Here is a 17,297-nt window from a genome sequence, read left to right on the forward strand (position 1 = left end):
ACCTCGGTATCAAGGCGCATCGCTTCTTGCATCAGACGCGTGTGTGCAATACCTGCACGAAGCGGATAGGAGCGTGGGCTGGATCGTCGACCCCCCCATCGGCCGTAGACAATGCCAATGCGCCCGGCACCCGGGGAGACTGCGACTAACTACTGTACAATCTACTAAATCGTCAGCCTGCAGCCTGCTAGCCCACTGCTACACCAGCTGTCTCGCGTTTCATTTCCTGCCTACCTGCCTGCCTGCCTGCTGGCCTGTTGGATGGACAGTGGCGTCGATGACAAACAGGCAGTTCTGAGAATCGGCAGAGCTGCTCATCGCAAACGTCGGCAAAGCTGTCAGCTAGCAGGTGTCAGTCGCCAACGTTGCTTGGCGCGTCGTCGTGAGTGGACGAGGCACATGGCACTCCCGCGGCGTCGTGAGCTTGAACTCGATATTGCTACTTGCAGGGCACCAGGGCCGGGTCAGGGGTTACGGCAGCGCGCGTGATGATTCCATTCATCCCTGACCCTGCAAACGCTCTCTCCGCAAAGCTTGTCGACGATGAGACAATTCATTCCAAAGCCATGGCGGGCGTTGCTCAGCTGATGCATGATGCATGCTTACTGTACACTCTGACGTTGCTTCACAGCCCGCCAGGTTGATAGAACGATTGATCGCCAAGCGCCCCATTACACCGCAGGATTCTACAGAGCACGCTGTCCAGCTGCTCTGCCGCACATAAGGAAATGTGCGATGCACGGATCCACGGCGCTGGGCCAGGGATCGGAGAGGGTTCGGAATATCAGCGCGGGTGTTGCATGCAGCGTAGAACTTTCATCCTATTTCAAGCGACGCGGCAGTCTGGCGGCCAGCACCCACATACCGGACAAGCCGGAACATTGGCTCAAGGCGCGCGGCAAGCGGGTGCACGCGTACTGTAGCACAGAACGCTACTGAGCCGCAGTGGTAGTGCCATGGGCTGGGGGTTGGAGCAATGGGATTTGTTGGGCAGACGGGAGGGGTTAAAGTGCCAACATTGCAGCGTGACGTTGACGACGACGCTCCAGTCCTCCGGCCAAGCCAACCTTGACGACGACTACTCGCCCCTCTCCGTCCTCTGGCCTCTGTTCCCAACTTACCGAGCCAAGGTCCCGGGCACTTGGCACTGGACACCACGGGCAAAACTCTCGCTGCTCACCGCTCATCGGCGTCGTTGTGCCCCAGCCCTGTCGCTTCATCGGCTCATCCCTGTGTGTGCCCAGCATCCCCAAGTCCTCGGCGTGCCCACGCATGCCACACACCCCGACGCCCTTGTTGCCTTGCATGTCGTCGATTGGGGTGGCCTGCCAGCCGCTGGCCGCCAGCCGCCAGCGCAAGCCGACGCACACTCGAACAGCTAACAGGGGAAACGATCAACTCGTGCGACTGATGCGCGATGGATAGACCCTTGCTCGCCCCCATCACCCCAACATTACTCGCAGTATGAAGCCTCCAGCCGCCGCTGTCGGTCCGCCGCCCACTGCCGAGCCACACACCTCGGCGCGCCCGCCTCGTTCCTCCGGCTCGGTTCCTATGCAACCCAGCATCCGGAGGCAGGCCGATAGACTCGCCCTGTGCGTTTGTCCGGATCAGCCTCGCCTGGTTCCTCAGCTTCTCCACCACGACCGCCACGCTGCTCCTCCTCATATCTTGCAAAACCAAGCGCAGCTCCCGGTACTTTAACCCTCCCTTGTGTGCCTCGTCAGTCCTCCTGTCTTGATCTCCTCGACGACCGACCCCCTCTTCATTCATTCAGGTCTCTCTGCTCGCCTAGAACATCCAGCCCCTTCCCACCTCTCTCCATCACTCTTAAAACCCCCATCGCTCGTTGGAACCTCTCCCACCCATCAACCACCTTTTGACCCTCCGTCTTCTCTACCGACCACCTCTCTGTCCCGGCCGCCTAGGTCGACTCCCTCTAACTCTCTTCACTCTTTCACCCGCCACTCGTTCCCCTCATCCTATCCTCAAGAATGCTCGTCAACACTCTTGTCGCCGTCGCGGCGGCGCTCGCGACCGGCGTTGCCGCTGGCCCCAACCACATGGAGAAGCGCACCTTCTGGGGCGGCAACGGCCAGTCCAGCATTTCGTGTGCTAACGGCTGGATCGCCAAGTTTGCTGGTGGCGCCTGTGTCAACTCAGACAACCACTTCGTGAGTAGAGAGGTGACGGCGGACTTGAAACATCCAACCCACCCTTGATTCCGGAACGCAATCACGCCCCTTGTTGTTATTCCCATATTCCCCTTGCTATTCAACCGGCGGCACATTTCCCCTGACCTAAACTATTTCGGCCTTGACAACACTATGCGATGTATGCTGACAGACCAGCGTCCCCTCGGGCCAGAACTGCCCCATCGGCTGGAGCTGGCACAAGCGCAAGGGCTGCTGCGTGCCCCAGCGCGAGTCGCAGGAGTGCGACTGTGGCGAGGGCTTCAACTGGGGCTCCAACTCGTGGACGTGCAAGCGCCCCTCGAACGGCTGCGGCCGCGGCAAGTGGTACCACCAGCGCTCTGGCCAGTGCTGCGACGACTACAGCGGCGGCACGCCGCCGGCGCAGGAGTGCCCCGAGGGCATCAGCTGCCCGACCGACTGGTGGTGGGACGGCAAGAAGTGCAAGCCGCGGTGCCCGACGACGCCGGCACCCGACTGCTCGGACTGGGACCACGGCCGGCAGTGCTGCGGCGGGCCCAAGCCTTCGGGCGGCGTCGACAACGGCAAGGGCCACGGTGGACGCGGCAAGGGCCACGGCCGCGGCAAGGGCGGGTGGGGCGGGCGCGGCGGATGGGGCGGCAAGCACTTCCGTCGCGACCAAGCCCTTATGAGCGGCAACGACCTCGACCACGCCACGTACTGCCCCGCACCTGGCCAGCTCGCGTGCTACACTACCGCCGCGCGCACGGGCTACGAGTGCATCGACCCGCAGACCGAGCTCGAGTCGTGCGGCGGCTGCGCCGTCGGCGGCACCGGCGTCGACTGCACCTCGCTGCCCGGCGCCAAGGCCGTCGGGTGCGAGGCTGGCGAGTGCAAGATCTACTCGTGTGCCTCTGGCCACGCGCTTGTCGACGGCAAGTGCCAGCTTGCCTAAGCTTCGGCTTTCACAAGCGCGAGTGAGCGAGCGTAAACGCGCTGCGCGCTGCAAAGCACTCCCTCCGGCCTTTGCCCACCCCCACCCCCAAGTCTCTTGTCTAGACTTCCGTTCGTGGACTATAGAACTCTTTCTCCCCTCTTGTATAATCCCTGCATCGGCGGGGCTACCCCACACACCTGTAGCATCGCCTGCCCGACAGCCCCCCAGCCACGTAGTTGTGGTCTGGGGGCCGCCATCTCTCGCATTTGTTCCTCTCCGCAACTGGTTGGCGGATCGAGTCGAATAGATCTCATGGACCATTGCATGTGTTGGGAGTGTCGAGTGGGTGAGCGGAGAAGCGGGAGAGCGGCGTGGGTGAGCGACTGCGCGGAGGGGTTGGCAAGTGAAAGATTTCGAGGTGATCGTCGCGGCGATCGCTGGATCGTTGCAAGCATGACATGGAACGAAACTATAAGAGCGCTTAGACCGTGGATCCGCGGATCGCCGGATCGCAGATCATCATCGTGTGCATGCGTTCCAGAATTCGGGCTCGATACGATTTGCGCGGACAACCCGGACGGTCACCTCCGTTGCCTCTATAGCTCTATACCCTGCTGTAGTTCTTCGGCAGCCTATACACCGGAACCTTGATCCACACTCCAAGCTGTAGTCCAGCGCGATCAGCGACTCGACTTTGGCGAGCATGCCCTGCATGCTTCTGTGGGTCTGTGGATCAGCGGGCGGCGGCCGCCGATCTCTTCCGAGGCCAAGAGCACAGCCAAGGCCTGGTGAAATTGACCGCCCGCCATGTGGCGCCGATCACTACTCGTATGGCTGCATGGCTGATGCATCGCCGCACAAATGATTGTGGCGCACCCGCCGACAATTCCGACACCTTGGGTAATTAGGCAATTAGGCAATATGCATCTGGTAGCTGACGAGGCGTGCCCGGATGGCGCACGGGATGGCAGATGCAGAGGCGAGGAGAAGCCGGCTTACATCACTTTCTTGGACGGGGGTCATTACCAGCTGCGGTCTTCCGCACCGCCTTGTGTTGGCATGCACGTGATGCTCGAGGTCGCCCAGATTAACGGAGTGCGATGTGGGTGGCTGACGGCGTGGCGGCGTGCGACGACAGGGTAGTCTAGGCTCCCTGTATCTGTTGTGAACGGCTAGCGCAAGAGGCCGCGGCCAGGCATGAGGTCAAGAAGCAGACGACGAGGCGGCCGCATTATGGAATGCACAGGCACACATTGCGGCCTGGCGGGAGTGACGTCCATCCGTCTCAATCGATTAGACACAACATCGAAGCCGGTCGGAGCGGCCAGAGTCACGCAAGGAGGTGCCAGCCGCGCCGCAAGTCTGAACTCACGGTGCGCACTGGAGGGCCGTTTGTCTCAAGAAGCGTCTGGCGTTGGAGTCCGAAAGAGCCGCATGAGGTACGATGCGCGGCTGCCACGATCGCCACGAGAAGGGCACGAGGAACGTCTTAGAGCGTGCACGTTGCTTATCGCTCATGGACACTCTCACCCCAAACGGATGGGAGAGGTGTATGGGCCCAGGGCGGAAGCGAGGACGATAGTAGGCAACCCCCCGTCCTAACCTCGAGACTAGGTTGAAGACGCGTTTCGCGTGCACCGAGCGCCCTGCACACTTCCCGAGTCGCCATGACAACGCGCCGAACGCTCGATCCTCCATCCCCCGGGCCTGGTGTTCCTCGTCCTTTCAAAATTCACATGTGCGGAGGAGATGTCGCTTGAGTGGAGACGCAAGAGAGAGGCCTTACATACGGAAAAACACTGGAAACGGGAGGAGCGGCGAGTGGGCTCGAGCAGGCTGTATTCGGCTTGAGGATCGAGAGGGCATGCATGACCGCCAAAACGTCTATGTTTGGATGCAACTGAATAGAGGAGAGAGGCCCAGAAACCAGAGGATCTGAGATCTGGACGCGGGAGGAGAGACGGGAGATCGACGCTCCACAGCGGCTGATGGCAGGTTTAACGCGGGACGCAGAATCAGAGTTTGTGCCGAGTTATGGATGCTCTTCCGCTCCTAAGATGCCGTTTATACCGCCGACGAGCCCTGACAGCCGCCGAGCAAGTGCGCAGCCTGCCTGCGTGTCTCTTCTGGAGCAGAGAGAAACGAGTACGCCAGAGTCCCGATCCCGCGGTGCATGCCGCTCATGCCGCTGTTTATCCCCCACCGTCTCCGAGGTGGACGGGGGATTGCTCTGGATTGCATGGATTTGAACCCTGTGCCCAGGCCCGGCAATATGCTGCGTGCATTTGTGGCCCTGAATTCACGCTGCAAATCTCGCTCTTGTTGAGAAGAGTCGAGTTGTGGCAATACGTAACTCGTCCCCGGGCACTCTGCCGCTCTTTCCCACAACACATCTCGCTCTCTTGTGCATTCGTTTATAACTTGAACTGCATCGCTCAACTCGAACCCATCTTGCGTTCGCATCCATCATACAACACCTCGCCTCCTGTCGCTTACGGACTGAACCGCCGCCGAAGCGCCGCTTCCCGCCTGCCCGCCTGGCTGGAAACCCTTGACGATCAAATTGCCACCTATCGACCCTTTTTAGGCCTCCCCTCCACGGCCTCCACACAACACATTCAGCCACGGCGCAGCCACCAAAACGCTACTCGGCGCTACTCGTGGCGTTTCCTCCTCCTCCTCCTCTTGCTCTCTCTCTCTCTCTCTCTCTCTCTCTCTTCTTTTTCGCTCTCTCGCTCTCCTCGCACTCTCTTCCGCTCAACGGACACCCTCTTTATCTCTCTTATCCTCGGATACCTCCTCCTCCTCCTCCTCCTCCTCCCTCTTGACCTTTCCTCACCATCTCCCCTCCTCACCTCTGAACCCACAACCCATCCACCATGCCGGCAACCCCAGACACTCACGTGCGCGACCTCTACGACTCCCTCGCCGAGAAGGGTTTCTCCGACGGCGGCGAGAGCCCAGCAGCTTCTCCTCCCCTCGGATCCAGCGAGTTCAAGGGCAGCGTCACTGTCCAGAACGTCGGACGCGCAATCGCAAGCCGCGCAGCACGCACAGCACGCCGCGGCAACCTCCCCTTCCTTGTTATCTTCCTCATGTAAGTTGTTTGTTGATCACTGGCTGGTCACGCATCACCAAAACCAGCCGTGACTCCGTCTGTCCATAGCTGACGCCAATCATCATTTACCCGTGCGCGTCGGTCTCTCCTCATACTCTCGTCCACTCCACTCTACCGCATCCCCCACCTCTTTCCCCTCCAGCGCCCTCTTCGTCTTCTTTGGAGCCCTAGCCGGCGTAGGCTACGTCGACCCCGACGCTGCCTCCGCCCTGCCCGAGAACGAGTTCATCGTCGGCGGGCCAGTCTTCGACGCCTCCGAAGGCCAGCTCCGCGAGCTCCAGATCCAGGAGCAGCGCGAGCGCGAGCAGCACTGGCTCAAGAAGCAGCGTCCCAACTCTGTAAGTCGCCGCGTTACCCCTGGGATCTCAAACTAACATCCAGGGTGCATGGATGCGCAAGCACCGCGAGGACGGCGCCGTCCGCGTGCGGCCCGGGCACAAGTCGGAGGCGTGGATCGGCGACGAAGCGCCCGTCGACGGCGAGGTCATCCCCAACCCCTCCTAAAGCGCTGGCCGCGGGCGCTCCACGTCGCGCCGGACTCTGGATTCTGCCACTGGGCTCTTTGTTAGCATAGTCACCGCACGCATAAACGTTTGCGCATGTCATCATATTATTTCGCACGTTGCGGAGCAAGCGGGTGCGCGTGGTAGTGTGGGCGGGCGGTCGCGCAGGTCGAGGCGCGAGCTTAATAAAGCGAAAGTTAAGCTCGGCGCGAGTGCGACGCGCCAACCAACGAGCAGAGGGGTACTCATCGCTAGCCGGACCTGTCACCAAGCTACTCCGCCGGCCGTAGTCTCGGTTTCGTGAGCTGCAAGGCCTAGCCGGCAGCTGTTGCTGAGCAAGCGGCATGAGCAAGCGCGATCTTGACCGTGTGACCTGCACGCTCCGACGCCCTGCCGCCACAGCTCAGCCGAAATGGCGCCTATCATACAATGCATCCATCCACATCATGCCCTGGAGCCAGACACCGTCTCCTGCGGGCCTACATACAGATACGGTATGTGATGTACCTGGCGTCAGCATGCTGGGGCTTGGGACGGAGTCGGCGTCTATGCTTCTCGGCGAGTTCTCAGCCCACTCTCCGATGGTTCTCTTAGCCCCGCAGCCAGAGCCTTGCTTCCCTCTCACAACACCCCACCGCTCCATTACGCCAGCACTCACCGTCCTGCCGTCTCGGACGAGCGCTCGATGCGCATAACCTGTCCTCGCCGCATGCCGTAGTAGCGCGCAACGGGGTCCGTCACCATGATGCGCGGAAGCTGGGTATCCTTCAGGCGGCTGTGGTTAGCGCATACTGCGAGGACTATTGGCAAAGCTAGAAGGTGGCTTAGTGCAGAGGGCCGAAGAGGCGCAGGCTTGACGTGGGGCCGAGGTTGAGCAGTCTTGCCGAAGCAATCCAGCCCCAGAATCACAAGTCGTACCGGGGATCGTCCGGCCCGAGCATGAACGATCCTGCCTGGAATCGGGTTGTGTTCGGCACCCCCGCTTGACCTCCGTTCGTGTCTTCCACCTGCTACCCTCTCTTCGCGTCTCATTCCACTCACTAGCGCTTGATCAGTTCCGTCTTCTCCTGACTGGTCATAATCGTGTGCTTAGGCACAAGAACATGCTTTGTAATGTTCACGAGCAGATCCGACTCGGGGAAGTCCTCGAGGTGGTACTCGCTCTGCATCTCAAGCAGCGTCTTCTTCGCGGCCGGGCTCATCTTCTCGCTCCAAACAATGATCCCGCGCTTGGCGCCTGCAGCATCCAGCGACGTGATGAAGCTGGGGTCAGCGCACTCCCCGCAATCACCTCACGTCTTCATGGCCGCCTTGGACACGTTTTTCTCGGGGCAGAAGTGGATGTATATCCTGTTTGACCTGTCCTCGGCGTGGTCGGCGTGGAAGTTCATCCGCCCGCGGTCGACTCCGCCGCCGCCGCTGTACAGGTCCTTGAAGTCCTCGAAGCGTGTATTGATTTCGTAGTCTGCCACTTCGTAGCCCTGCCGTCAGCTCTGCCTAAGCAATTTGTAGAGACGTACGCGATCACGGATCATCTCGTGCACCGTCTTGGACACGCGCCAGAGCCGCGCGAGCTCGCGGTCGTTGTCCAGCGACATGTTCGGCGTTGGGCGGGGCTGGTGTGATTGCGGGAGGGCGGAAGCAGCGAAAGGGGTCGGAGGGGTTCAATATAAGCCGGGAAGACTGCGCGCGTAGCGGATTCACAAGTCGAGCAATGAAGATGGGAGGAGATGATTATTGATGTTGGGTTCGTTGTGGTCGAGTGGTGATTTCAGAACGAAGAATTCTGGATGGAGGTTGCATGCCTAGTAGAATTGTTATGAAGGCACACAACGCGGTATGGCTGTGATGACACGTGGGCCAAACTAGGCCCGCCAGTTTGCAGCAGTTGTGACGCATGAGTGGCCGGTGCCTGAAGTCCAAAGTCGGCGATGGGACGCTTGGTGGAGGTTTCCACTGACCACGCACCTCCGGGGCTGTCACCGCGTGCACTCCGCTCAACGCCGCTCGCCCCGCGCATTCAGTTAGCTCGCTTTCGAGATCTCAAGACTTTTGCATCCTCAACTCCCTCCCTATTCATATAACAAAAGGCGGGACTGGCTGTCAACCCCTTCTCACCTCCCAACCTCTGCTCTGTGGTAACTTCCTGCCGCGTCTCCCCGCCCTCGCCATGTCCGTGAGTGCCGCAAGCACCCAGCCTTTCATAAACCTAACCCCAGGCGAGCGGCCCAGTGCCGTACCCGGCACTCACTCTCGGCCGCGTCGGCTTCGCTGGCGCGGCCGCACTCGCGAGCACGCTATATCACGTTCCGCCTGTGCACCGATTCCTCTCGCCGTTGTTCAACGACACCTTCCCGCTGTGGAAGGTGCCCTCGGACGAGGACCGCAAGGTGGCGGTGCAACGCGCCCGCAAGTGGATGCCACACCCGATCGTCTACGCGCTCATGGTCGGACTCAACGCCATCGGCCTCGTTCTCTGGGCCGTCCTATTTGGCGACCGCCTCGCCCGTGCTGCCAATATGCACACGGTCGAGTGGCGCGCCGTCCTCCTCACCGGCATCACAGCCTTGATCTGGGTAAGGAAAGACGTTTGCGCAGCTGACACCAGGCCGGCCTGCTTATGCGCTCGCTCGTGCGCCCGCCCGTCGTGCCGCCTTGGTCTGCGCTCGTCATCTACTTCGTCTTCTTCGCGTCCGCTGCCCTTGCGTTCTTGGACATCTTATACGTCCGTTACGTCTACGGCACCAGGCCCGAGTGGGCCACACCCTCCGAGATTGTCCTCGAGGCCACTACTGGCGCCATTTCGCTCCTCCTCGCTCTCGTCGCTGGGAGCCTACGCTTCAACTCGCCCATGACGCTCGCCATGGCGGACGGCGTCGGCCTCGACGACCAGGTCACGTTCTGGCAGTGGATGACCTTTTCATGGATGACTCCCCTCATCATGAAGTGGTCCGCGACGCCGTTGAACGAGGAGGACCTCCCCCAACTCTCAGCAACTCTGCGCACGAGGGAACTCTTTGATTTCTTCCAAACTGTACGAAAGAGCAAGCTTTTGTTCAGAATCCTCTCTGCCAACCGTTTCGACGTCATGATGGATGGCGCGTTCACCCTCAGCTCAGTCATTTTCAACTACCTCTCGCCATTCTTACTCAAGAAGATTCTGTGAGTCTGCTCTCCCAAACACAAGCTGACTATAGTGATGGCCTCACGCACCCGACGTCCACGAGCATTACGCAGGCGTACCTCTTCGCCTTTGCCGCACTGCTCACGAGCATCCTCAAGGCCGTGTCCGACATGATCCACCTGTGGCACAGCCGTCGAGCCAACGTTCGCATCAGGTCGCAGCTTATCTCCGCCATCTACCACAAGGCACTCCTCCGCAAGGATACCGCCGGCATCGTGGCGTCCAAGGACAAGGAGGAGACGGCGGACAAGAAGGATGGCAAGAAAGCCGATCCGAAGGCCAAGTCAGACAAGAAGGACAAGAAAGCCGACGAGAAGTCGGAGACTGCGGACACGGGCAAGGTTGTCAACCTTATGTCGACCGACGCCAACATGTACGTCTGAGTAGCATGCCGATCTGACGAAGCAGGGTTGCTGGAGTCTTTGCGATGGCCTATTACCTGTACTCGACTCCCATCGAGATCACTGTCGCCTCCATCTTCCTGTACCAGTGAGTCTTGGCATCTGACCTCCACTGAGGCTAGGCTTCTCGGCTGGTCCGCCTTCGCCGGCATCGGTGTCCTCCTCATTGCGACGCCCATCAATTCATACCTCTCCAAAAAGGCCATGCGCGTAGGTGTACGGGCAGGGGCTATACTGAGCTTGCAGATTCAGAAAGACCTCCTCAAGGCGAGAGACAAGCGTATGACCGTAATGAACGAACTGATCGGCGGCATCAGCTTCATCAAGGTACGTTTCGGAATGCCGAGTTGACTGATTCACAGTTCTTTGCGTGGACTGAGAAGTGGAAGGGACGGGCCCAGGATGCCCGGAACAACGAACTTTCGCAGATGATTCGTTCCATCATCAACAATATGTTTTTCCAGCTCACATGGATGCTCGTGCCCATCTTTGTCACCCTCAGCGCCTTCTTCTGGTGAGGGGTGAGGCCAGGGCGTGGCTGACACCAGCTACATCTACTTCGCCAAGAAGGATCTCACCATCTCGGTCGCGTTCACTGCTCTTACTCTTTTCAACATGCTCCGCACCCCACTGAATGCCGTGCCAATGTTCATTGTCTGGTTCTTGCAGGCTGGCGTCTCTGTCAAGCGCACGCAGGACTTCTTCGAGGAGGGCGAGGTGCCCGACTGGGTGTCTTCGCTCAAGCGCCACGATGACGGCCCCTCAAAGAAGCCCAAAATCGGCTTTAATAATGCGACATTCAAGTGGAACGCTGGCGGGAAAGATGAGGCCGAAACCAAGAATGGCACAGCGGCTCCGTCAGCCACTGAGGTGACAGGTGCCGATGCTGGATCACCGCAAGACGACGAGAGCATCGAGAGCGTCGTATTTGAGCTGTCTGACATCACGATTGACTTCCCCATTGGTAAGCTATCTGTGGTTTCTGGCCCGACAGGCGCTGGCAAGACGGCCATTCTCATCGGCCTTCTTGGGGAGATGGACCTGATTGAGGGCGAGTCGTTCCTTCCCAAGCACCCCTCGCAGATCGACCCAACCACTGGCCTGCGCAACTCGTGCGCGTACGCGGCCCAAACTCCTTGGCTCCAGCAGCAGTCGATCAAGGAGAACATCCTTTTCGGCGAGCCCCTCGACGAGGAGCGGTACCAGAACGTTGTGGACGCCTGTGCGCTGTGAGTAAGGAGATGGGCACCGCTGATTCCAGCCGCACCGACTTCGACATCCTGGAGGACGGTGATCAGACAGAGATCGGCGCCAAGGGAGTGAGTCAAGAAACCTGTGACCAGCTAACATCAGGTCTCGCTCAGTGGTGGACAGAAGGCTCGTGTCGCCCTCGCGCGTGCCGTTTACTCGTACACTCAGCACGTCCTGCTCGATGACCCTCTCGCTGCCGTTGACTCGCACACCGCCAAGCACCTCGTCGACAATTGTTTTAACGGCCCTCTTCTCAAGGGCCGCACAATTGTGAGCTCCAAACAGAGCTTAGGCTAATTCCAGATCCTTGTGTCTCACCATCTCGATCTCCTCCTCCCCACCGCCGACTACATTGTCCGCATTCTGGACGGACGTGTCGACTGCCAGGGTACGCCCAAGGAGCTGCAGGACTCTGGAGAGCTTGACGGCGTCGTCGCTATCGAGGACGCCACGGCTGCAACCAAGGAACCGGTGACCCCTGATGAGCCCGAGGAGGAAGAGGAGAAGCTTCTCGCCAAACAGGACGCAAAGAAGGACGGACCAGCCCGCAAGCTTGTCAAGGACGAAGAGCGTGCCGTTGGCAGCGTCAAGCTGGGGACCTACCTGCTCTACTTCCGAGCCGCTACTTGGACAACCTGGATGCTCTTCTTCGCTGTCTTGATGGTGTCGCAGGCGTTCGGGCTTCTCGACAGGCTGTGGCTCAAGTGGTGGGGTGAGCATTACGAGAGTAAGCTCTACTCGATCTTCACCTTCAGCGTTCCTCAGTCGTACAGCCACGCCATGGAGGTGTACCGTGATGCGGCGCACCACGTGCTCCACACGGCCTCGCCGCGTGTCAACCAGACAGACAGCCCCTTGTTCACGGTACAAGCTATCCCTCCGTTCAATCTCCCGTCTGCCGACGACCACCCCGGCTACTATCTCGGTGGTTACGCAATTATCATGGTCGGCTCCGCGCTGTTGATGGTCGTTACCAACGGCATCGGCGCATGGGGATCATACCGTGCTGCCAAGTCCCTGCACGACCGTCTTCTCGACTCCGTTGTGCACGGCACTATCCGCTTTTTCAACACCACGCCCGTCGGTCGTATTATCAATCGCTTCTCCAAGGACGTGGAGACGATTGACATGCGACTCAACTCGAGCTCGAGGACGGTCATCACGTTCACTGCATCGCTCGTATTCACGATTGTAAGTGCATGCGGTGGAAAGCTGCTGACTCTCAGGGCATGATTGCGTACATCATCCCGCAGTTCCTTATCCCCGCAGCCTTCATCAGCGCATTGTACTACTACTACACTGTGCTCTACGTGAGTTCAGGTGTGACAAAACGAGCTCACAGCAGCTTCGCACTGGCCGCAGCCTCCGTCGTTTGGAGGCGACGACTCGCTCGCCCATTTTGTGAGCACTAACCCTTCTGACGACGCTGACACGCAGCTCCGGATTTGCTGAGCTTCTTGACGGCATCATCTCGGTCCGCGCCTTCTCGGCCGAGCGCCGCATGTTCTCCAAGCTGTGCGAGCAAGTCGACCTATCGAACTCGGCGTTCTACTACTACTGGGTGGGTTTCCACTGTCGAGTGTGCTGACTCGCAGATGACGAACCGTTGGGTATGCCCCGACACTGGTTAAACTAACCCCAGCTCCTCCTCCGCTTCGACTGCCTCGGTGCGGCTGCTGTATTCATAACCACGCTTCTCTCGCTCACCGGCGCTGTTGGCGTCGGATACGCTGCGGTTGCGATCACCAGCGCCCAGAGCTTCGTCATGGCCTGCTACTGGCTCTCGCGCTTCTGGGGCGAGATGGAAATGGACTTTAACTCGGTGGAGCGAGTCGAGGAGTACCTCAGAATTCCTTCAGAGCCTGCAAGTGTGATCGACGGCAGCCGACCGCCTTCTGGCTGGCCGTCGTACGATAGGCCCGACACCTTCATCAGCGCGCAGGACCTCGAGATTAAGTATGCGCCGGAACTGCCAACCGTATTCAAGGGCTCGTTCGACATCAAGGCGGGTGAGAAGATTGGTCTCATCGGGCGTACAGGCTCCGGCAAGTCCACGATTGCCATGATGATGCTGCGCTTCACCGATCCGGCGTCGGGTAAGCTGCTGATCGACGGCGTGGACATCACCACCATTGGAGTTGATGATCTGGTGAGTTCATTGATCAGTTGTGTAGGCAGGATGCGGGCTGACCGGCAGCGCTCCAAGATCACATATATTCCTCAAGGTAGGTAGGCTGGTGTGGTTTTGAGTAGACTCCCTAACTACAGACGCCGTGTTGTTCTCTGGTACGATGCGCGACAATCTCGACCCCTTCCACGAGCACACCGACTCGGAGCTTCTCGAGGCTCTGCAGCGCGTCAAGCTTATCACGGGGCAGACGCCCGCCGGCAGCCGCATGGGTTCAACCCGCAACCTCACTGCCCTGGCCGAGATTGACGCGCCGTCACACAACCGTCTCACTCAGTTGATAGAGGAGGAGCGTGCGGCTGGTGGCGGTGGCAGGTCGGGCAGCTCGTCTGGCCGCGCATCTGGCACTCAAACGCCTACATCCCGTGTCCATATCACACTCAACACGGATGTCTCGGCTGGTGGCGCCAACTTCTCGCAAGGACAAAGGCAGCTCGTCGCCATGGCGCGCGCACTCCTCCGTCGCTCCAACTTGATCGTGAGTTGTCGGGCGTTGCCCATTGGCTGACTTCAGATCATGGACGAGGCTACTGCGTCGGTTGACTTTGCGACTGATGAGGCACTGCAGAATGCCATTCGCACGGAGTTCAAGGACTCAACGCTCATCACTATTGCCCACCGCCTGTCGTCTGTCATCGACTACGACCGCTTGCTGGTGTTGCGTGATGGCTCTGTGGCGGAGTTCGACACGCCTATGGTGAGGGACAAGAGGAGGCTCCATCGGTCAAGGCTAACGATAGAACCTCCTGCGTCGCGACGACAGTATTTTCAAGTCAATGGCCCAGAACTCGGGCAAGTATAAAGATCTGTACGCCGCCGCGGAGCGCAAGGAGAAGGGCGACAAGGGGAAAGCTGTAGACAATGATGCCGAGGACAACGACTCGAGCTCGCCAGCCGATGCTGACGTGACGGCGGACGCGTAGAGGGCGTACGCCGCAGTGAATGGACTAGGACTACCGTAGGACATCATTCAATGTATCTTTGCAGCACCGAATCGTGATATTACATGTACCTAATCTACGCTACATCTATTCGCTGCCGTCGCTCTCCACATCGCGGTCACGCTCGGCCTCCGCCTCGCGAATGCCGGCAACGAGGTCGACTTGCTCGCTTGCGGCTCCGCCGCGCTGTTCACGTAGCCGTTGCCGCAGGATCGTGGCGATGGCCTCGTTCGTCTTCCGCTCCAGCTTGCCCATGCGCGTCGACATGTCACGCTTGAGGTCCCAGTTCGGCCTGCGGGGCTGAATATTGAACAGGTCCTGGGGTCAGCTATGTGCCACTGAAGAATAATGGCATTGCCCTCTGGGCGACATTCCATTCAAACACTTTGCCTCAGGCCTCCGCTTCAACACTCACAAGCTCCTCTGCCCGCCGTTCCTCGTCCTCGCGCACAATCTCCTCCGCCAGGCCCTCTACTTCCTTCTCGACGGTATCGTGCCCCTCCGGCCCCGTGGCCTTGCGCGCCTGCCGCGTTTCTGGATCGAAATTGCGCTGCTTGAAGGCGAAGTGCGCCTCGCTGTGGTCAGCTCCTGCTCTAGCCCACGCAAGGTCCGGACCACTCACACGCTCTCGCCCTTCTCCTGCGCTTCCTTGCGCCGCCGCAGCGCAATTAGCCGCTCTTTGCGCGCGGCGGTGTTCTGCGCCAGTTGCGTGTCCATGATTGTTGATGTTGAGATTCGACGGTGAGCCGCGATCAGTTGAACTTGAGCGGAAGCGCACCGTGGGAAAGTTGCCACTCGGCTCCAAAAGTTGGGCGATCATATGCCTTCGTGTTCAGTCAGCACCATGTCCGAGGGAATCGACACGCCGATGGATTCCGTCCCCGCCGCCGTCCCAGAGGCGAGTACTTCCGCCGCGGAGAAGAAGCCGCGAAAGCGCTTCGTCGGCGCTAAGCCTGGCGCGCGCGCCGGTGTGCGCCGTGTCGCAAACCAGGTGCCGGACGAGATCTTGAACGACCCCGCGCTCAAGGCTGCGATGGCAGGTAAGTCGAGTTCGAGCCTTCGTAGTCCGGCGTCGCTCTCCATGGCGCTGGCAAACTTCCCTCCTCTCCCCTACGCTCTCAGCCATCCCGACTGCCCACCGCGCGCGCCCCGGCCTGCTCAGCGCTCACACCAGCCCTTCCTGGAAACTACAACTTCGAGATCCCAAAGACAATTCACCATGTGCGGCGCGAGGGTGTGCGTACCGTTGCATTGCAAATGCCCGAGGGTCTCATGATGTACGGCACAGCCATCGCCGACATCATTGAGCGCTTCACTGGCGCGTTGCCGCTCCTCCTCGCCGATGTGACATACGGCGCGTGCTGTATCGACGACTTCACTGCGCGCGAGATGGGCGCCGAGATGATTGTGCACTATGGTCACTCATGTCTAAGTACGTCGACTGTGTGCTCACCAATTTTCCCGACCGGCACGAACCCCGCTCACACCAGTCCCCGTCAACCAGACATCCATCAAGACATTATACATCTTCGTCGAGATTGCAATTGACACGCCGCACCTTGCGCTCAGTGTGCGGCGAAACTTTCCCTCCTCCCGCACAGCGTTCGAGCGCGTCATTCTTGGTGCTGGAGAGTCGGAGCCGGGTGCCAAGGTGGACATTGCGCTTGAGGCGGGCGATGCAGATGCGATGGCTTCGACCTCTACTGAGCTGCCGACGCGGCTAGCTCTGGTAGGAACAATCCAGTTCGTCGCGGCTGTCCAGGCGCTCAAGGAGGCGCTGTCGTCTGCCCTCCCCCCACTTGACGTAGAAGGGGAGACGGGCGACGACGCGCTGGCCAAGGTCGCGCGTGGCGAGATTGGCGTCTGGCGTGGCGCATATGACATCTCTGTGCCACAAGTCCGCCCGCTCTCCCCCGGCGAGATCCTAGGCTGCACGGCGCCCAAGCTCGGCGATGTAGATGCGCTCATCTACGTCGGCGATGGACGCTTCCACCTGGAGTCCATCATGATCGCCAACCCTTCCGTGCCCGCATTCCGGTACGATCCCTATTCGAAGAAGTTTACGCGCGAGGGGTACGAGCACGCCGAAATGCGTGGTCTGCGTGGCGACGCGGTGCGGACAGCGCGCAAGAACCTTGAAAGCCGGGGCAGCGAGAGCTGGGCCGTGCTCCTCGGCACTTTGGGGCGGCAGGGCAGCCTTAATGTCCTGCAGAATGTGCAGGGGAGCGTGAGCGAGGGTGCAGGGGAGGGCAAGACGCCGCTGCTCGTGCTCCTGTCCGAGCTGTCGCCGCAGAAACTCGCCCTGTTCTCCGAGGACGAGATCAGCACGTTCGTCCAGACCAGCTGTCCTCGCCTGTCTATCGACTGGGGGTACGCGTTTTCGCGTCCACTGCTGAGTCCATACGAGGCGAGCGTCGCTAGCGGCCGCATTCCCGGGTGGGAGGGAATCGAGGTGGCGGGCGCGAAAGGAGCAGGAGACTACCCGATGGACTTTTATGCCGACGCCTCGCTGGGTCCATGGACGCCGCGGCACAGGCCACCGCGCGAGCCGCGGCCTCCGAGGGAGCCAAAGGAGCGGAGGGAGCCGCGGCCGACAGTCGTGGCTGCGTGATATAGACTAG

The 17,297-nt window shown here is 60.1% G+C and overlaps 5 protein-coding genes across 5 annotated transcripts; 3 read left to right on the plus strand and 2 right to left on the minus strand.

The window, feature by feature from the left end:
* Nucleotides 1–1,994: 1,994 nt before the first annotated feature.
* On the plus strand, nt 1,995–3,108 carry COLE_02444 (uncharacterized protein; the record flags this gene model as incomplete). Its single annotated transcript, XM_018425934.2, has 2 exons — nt 1,995–2,174; nt 2,347–3,108. 2 exons carry the CDS (start codon nt 1,995–1,997, stop codon nt 3,106–3,108), a joined length of 942 nt encoding a protein of 313 aa, XP_018281396.1.
* A 2,861-nt stretch (nt 3,109–5,969) lies between these two features.
* Nucleotides 5,970–6,712, plus strand: COLE_02445 (uncharacterized protein; the record flags this gene model as incomplete). Its single annotated transcript, XM_018425168.1, has 3 exons — nt 5,970–6,187; nt 6,351–6,546; nt 6,590–6,712. 3 exons carry the CDS (start codon nt 5,970–5,972, stop codon nt 6,710–6,712), a joined length of 537 nt encoding a protein of 178 aa, XP_018281397.1.
* Nucleotides 6,713–7,190: 478 nt separating this feature from the next.
* Nucleotides 7,191–8,309, minus strand: COLE_02446 (uncharacterized protein; the record flags this gene model as incomplete). Its single annotated transcript, XM_018422277.2, has 5 exons — nt 7,191–7,218; nt 7,370–7,486; nt 7,753–7,974; nt 8,008–8,192; nt 8,232–8,309. 5 exons carry the CDS (start codon nt 8,307–8,309, stop codon nt 7,191–7,193), a joined length of 630 nt encoding a protein of 209 aa, XP_018281398.1.
* Nucleotides 8,310–14,763: 6,454 nt separating this feature from the next.
* COLE_02447 (uncharacterized protein) lies at nt 14,764–15,393 on the minus strand (the record flags this gene model as incomplete). Its single annotated transcript, XM_018421194.2, has 3 exons — nt 14,764–14,994; nt 15,092–15,251; nt 15,299–15,393. The coding sequence occupies 3 exons, from the start codon at nt 15,391–15,393 to the stop codon at nt 14,764–14,766; spliced, it is 486 nt and encodes a 161-aa protein (XP_018281400.1).
* A 151-nt stretch (nt 15,394–15,544) lies between these two features.
* COLE_02448 (uncharacterized protein) lies at nt 15,545–17,287 on the plus strand (the record flags this gene model as incomplete). Its single annotated transcript, XM_018420224.1, has 3 exons — nt 15,545–15,716; nt 15,851–16,108; nt 16,167–17,287. The coding sequence occupies 3 exons, from the start codon at nt 15,545–15,547 to the stop codon at nt 17,285–17,287; spliced, it is 1,551 nt and encodes a 516-aa protein (XP_018281401.1).
* Nucleotides 17,288–17,297: the final 10 nt, after the last annotated feature.

The sequence above is a fragment of the Cutaneotrichosporon oleaginosum genome (genome assembly GCF_008065305.1).
Source record: "Cutaneotrichosporon oleaginosum strain ATCC 20508 chromosome Unknown ATCC20508_contig02, whole genome shotgun sequence".
NCBI lineage: Eukaryota > Fungi > Basidiomycota > Tremellomycetes > Trichosporonales > Trichosporonaceae > Cutaneotrichosporon > Cutaneotrichosporon oleaginosum.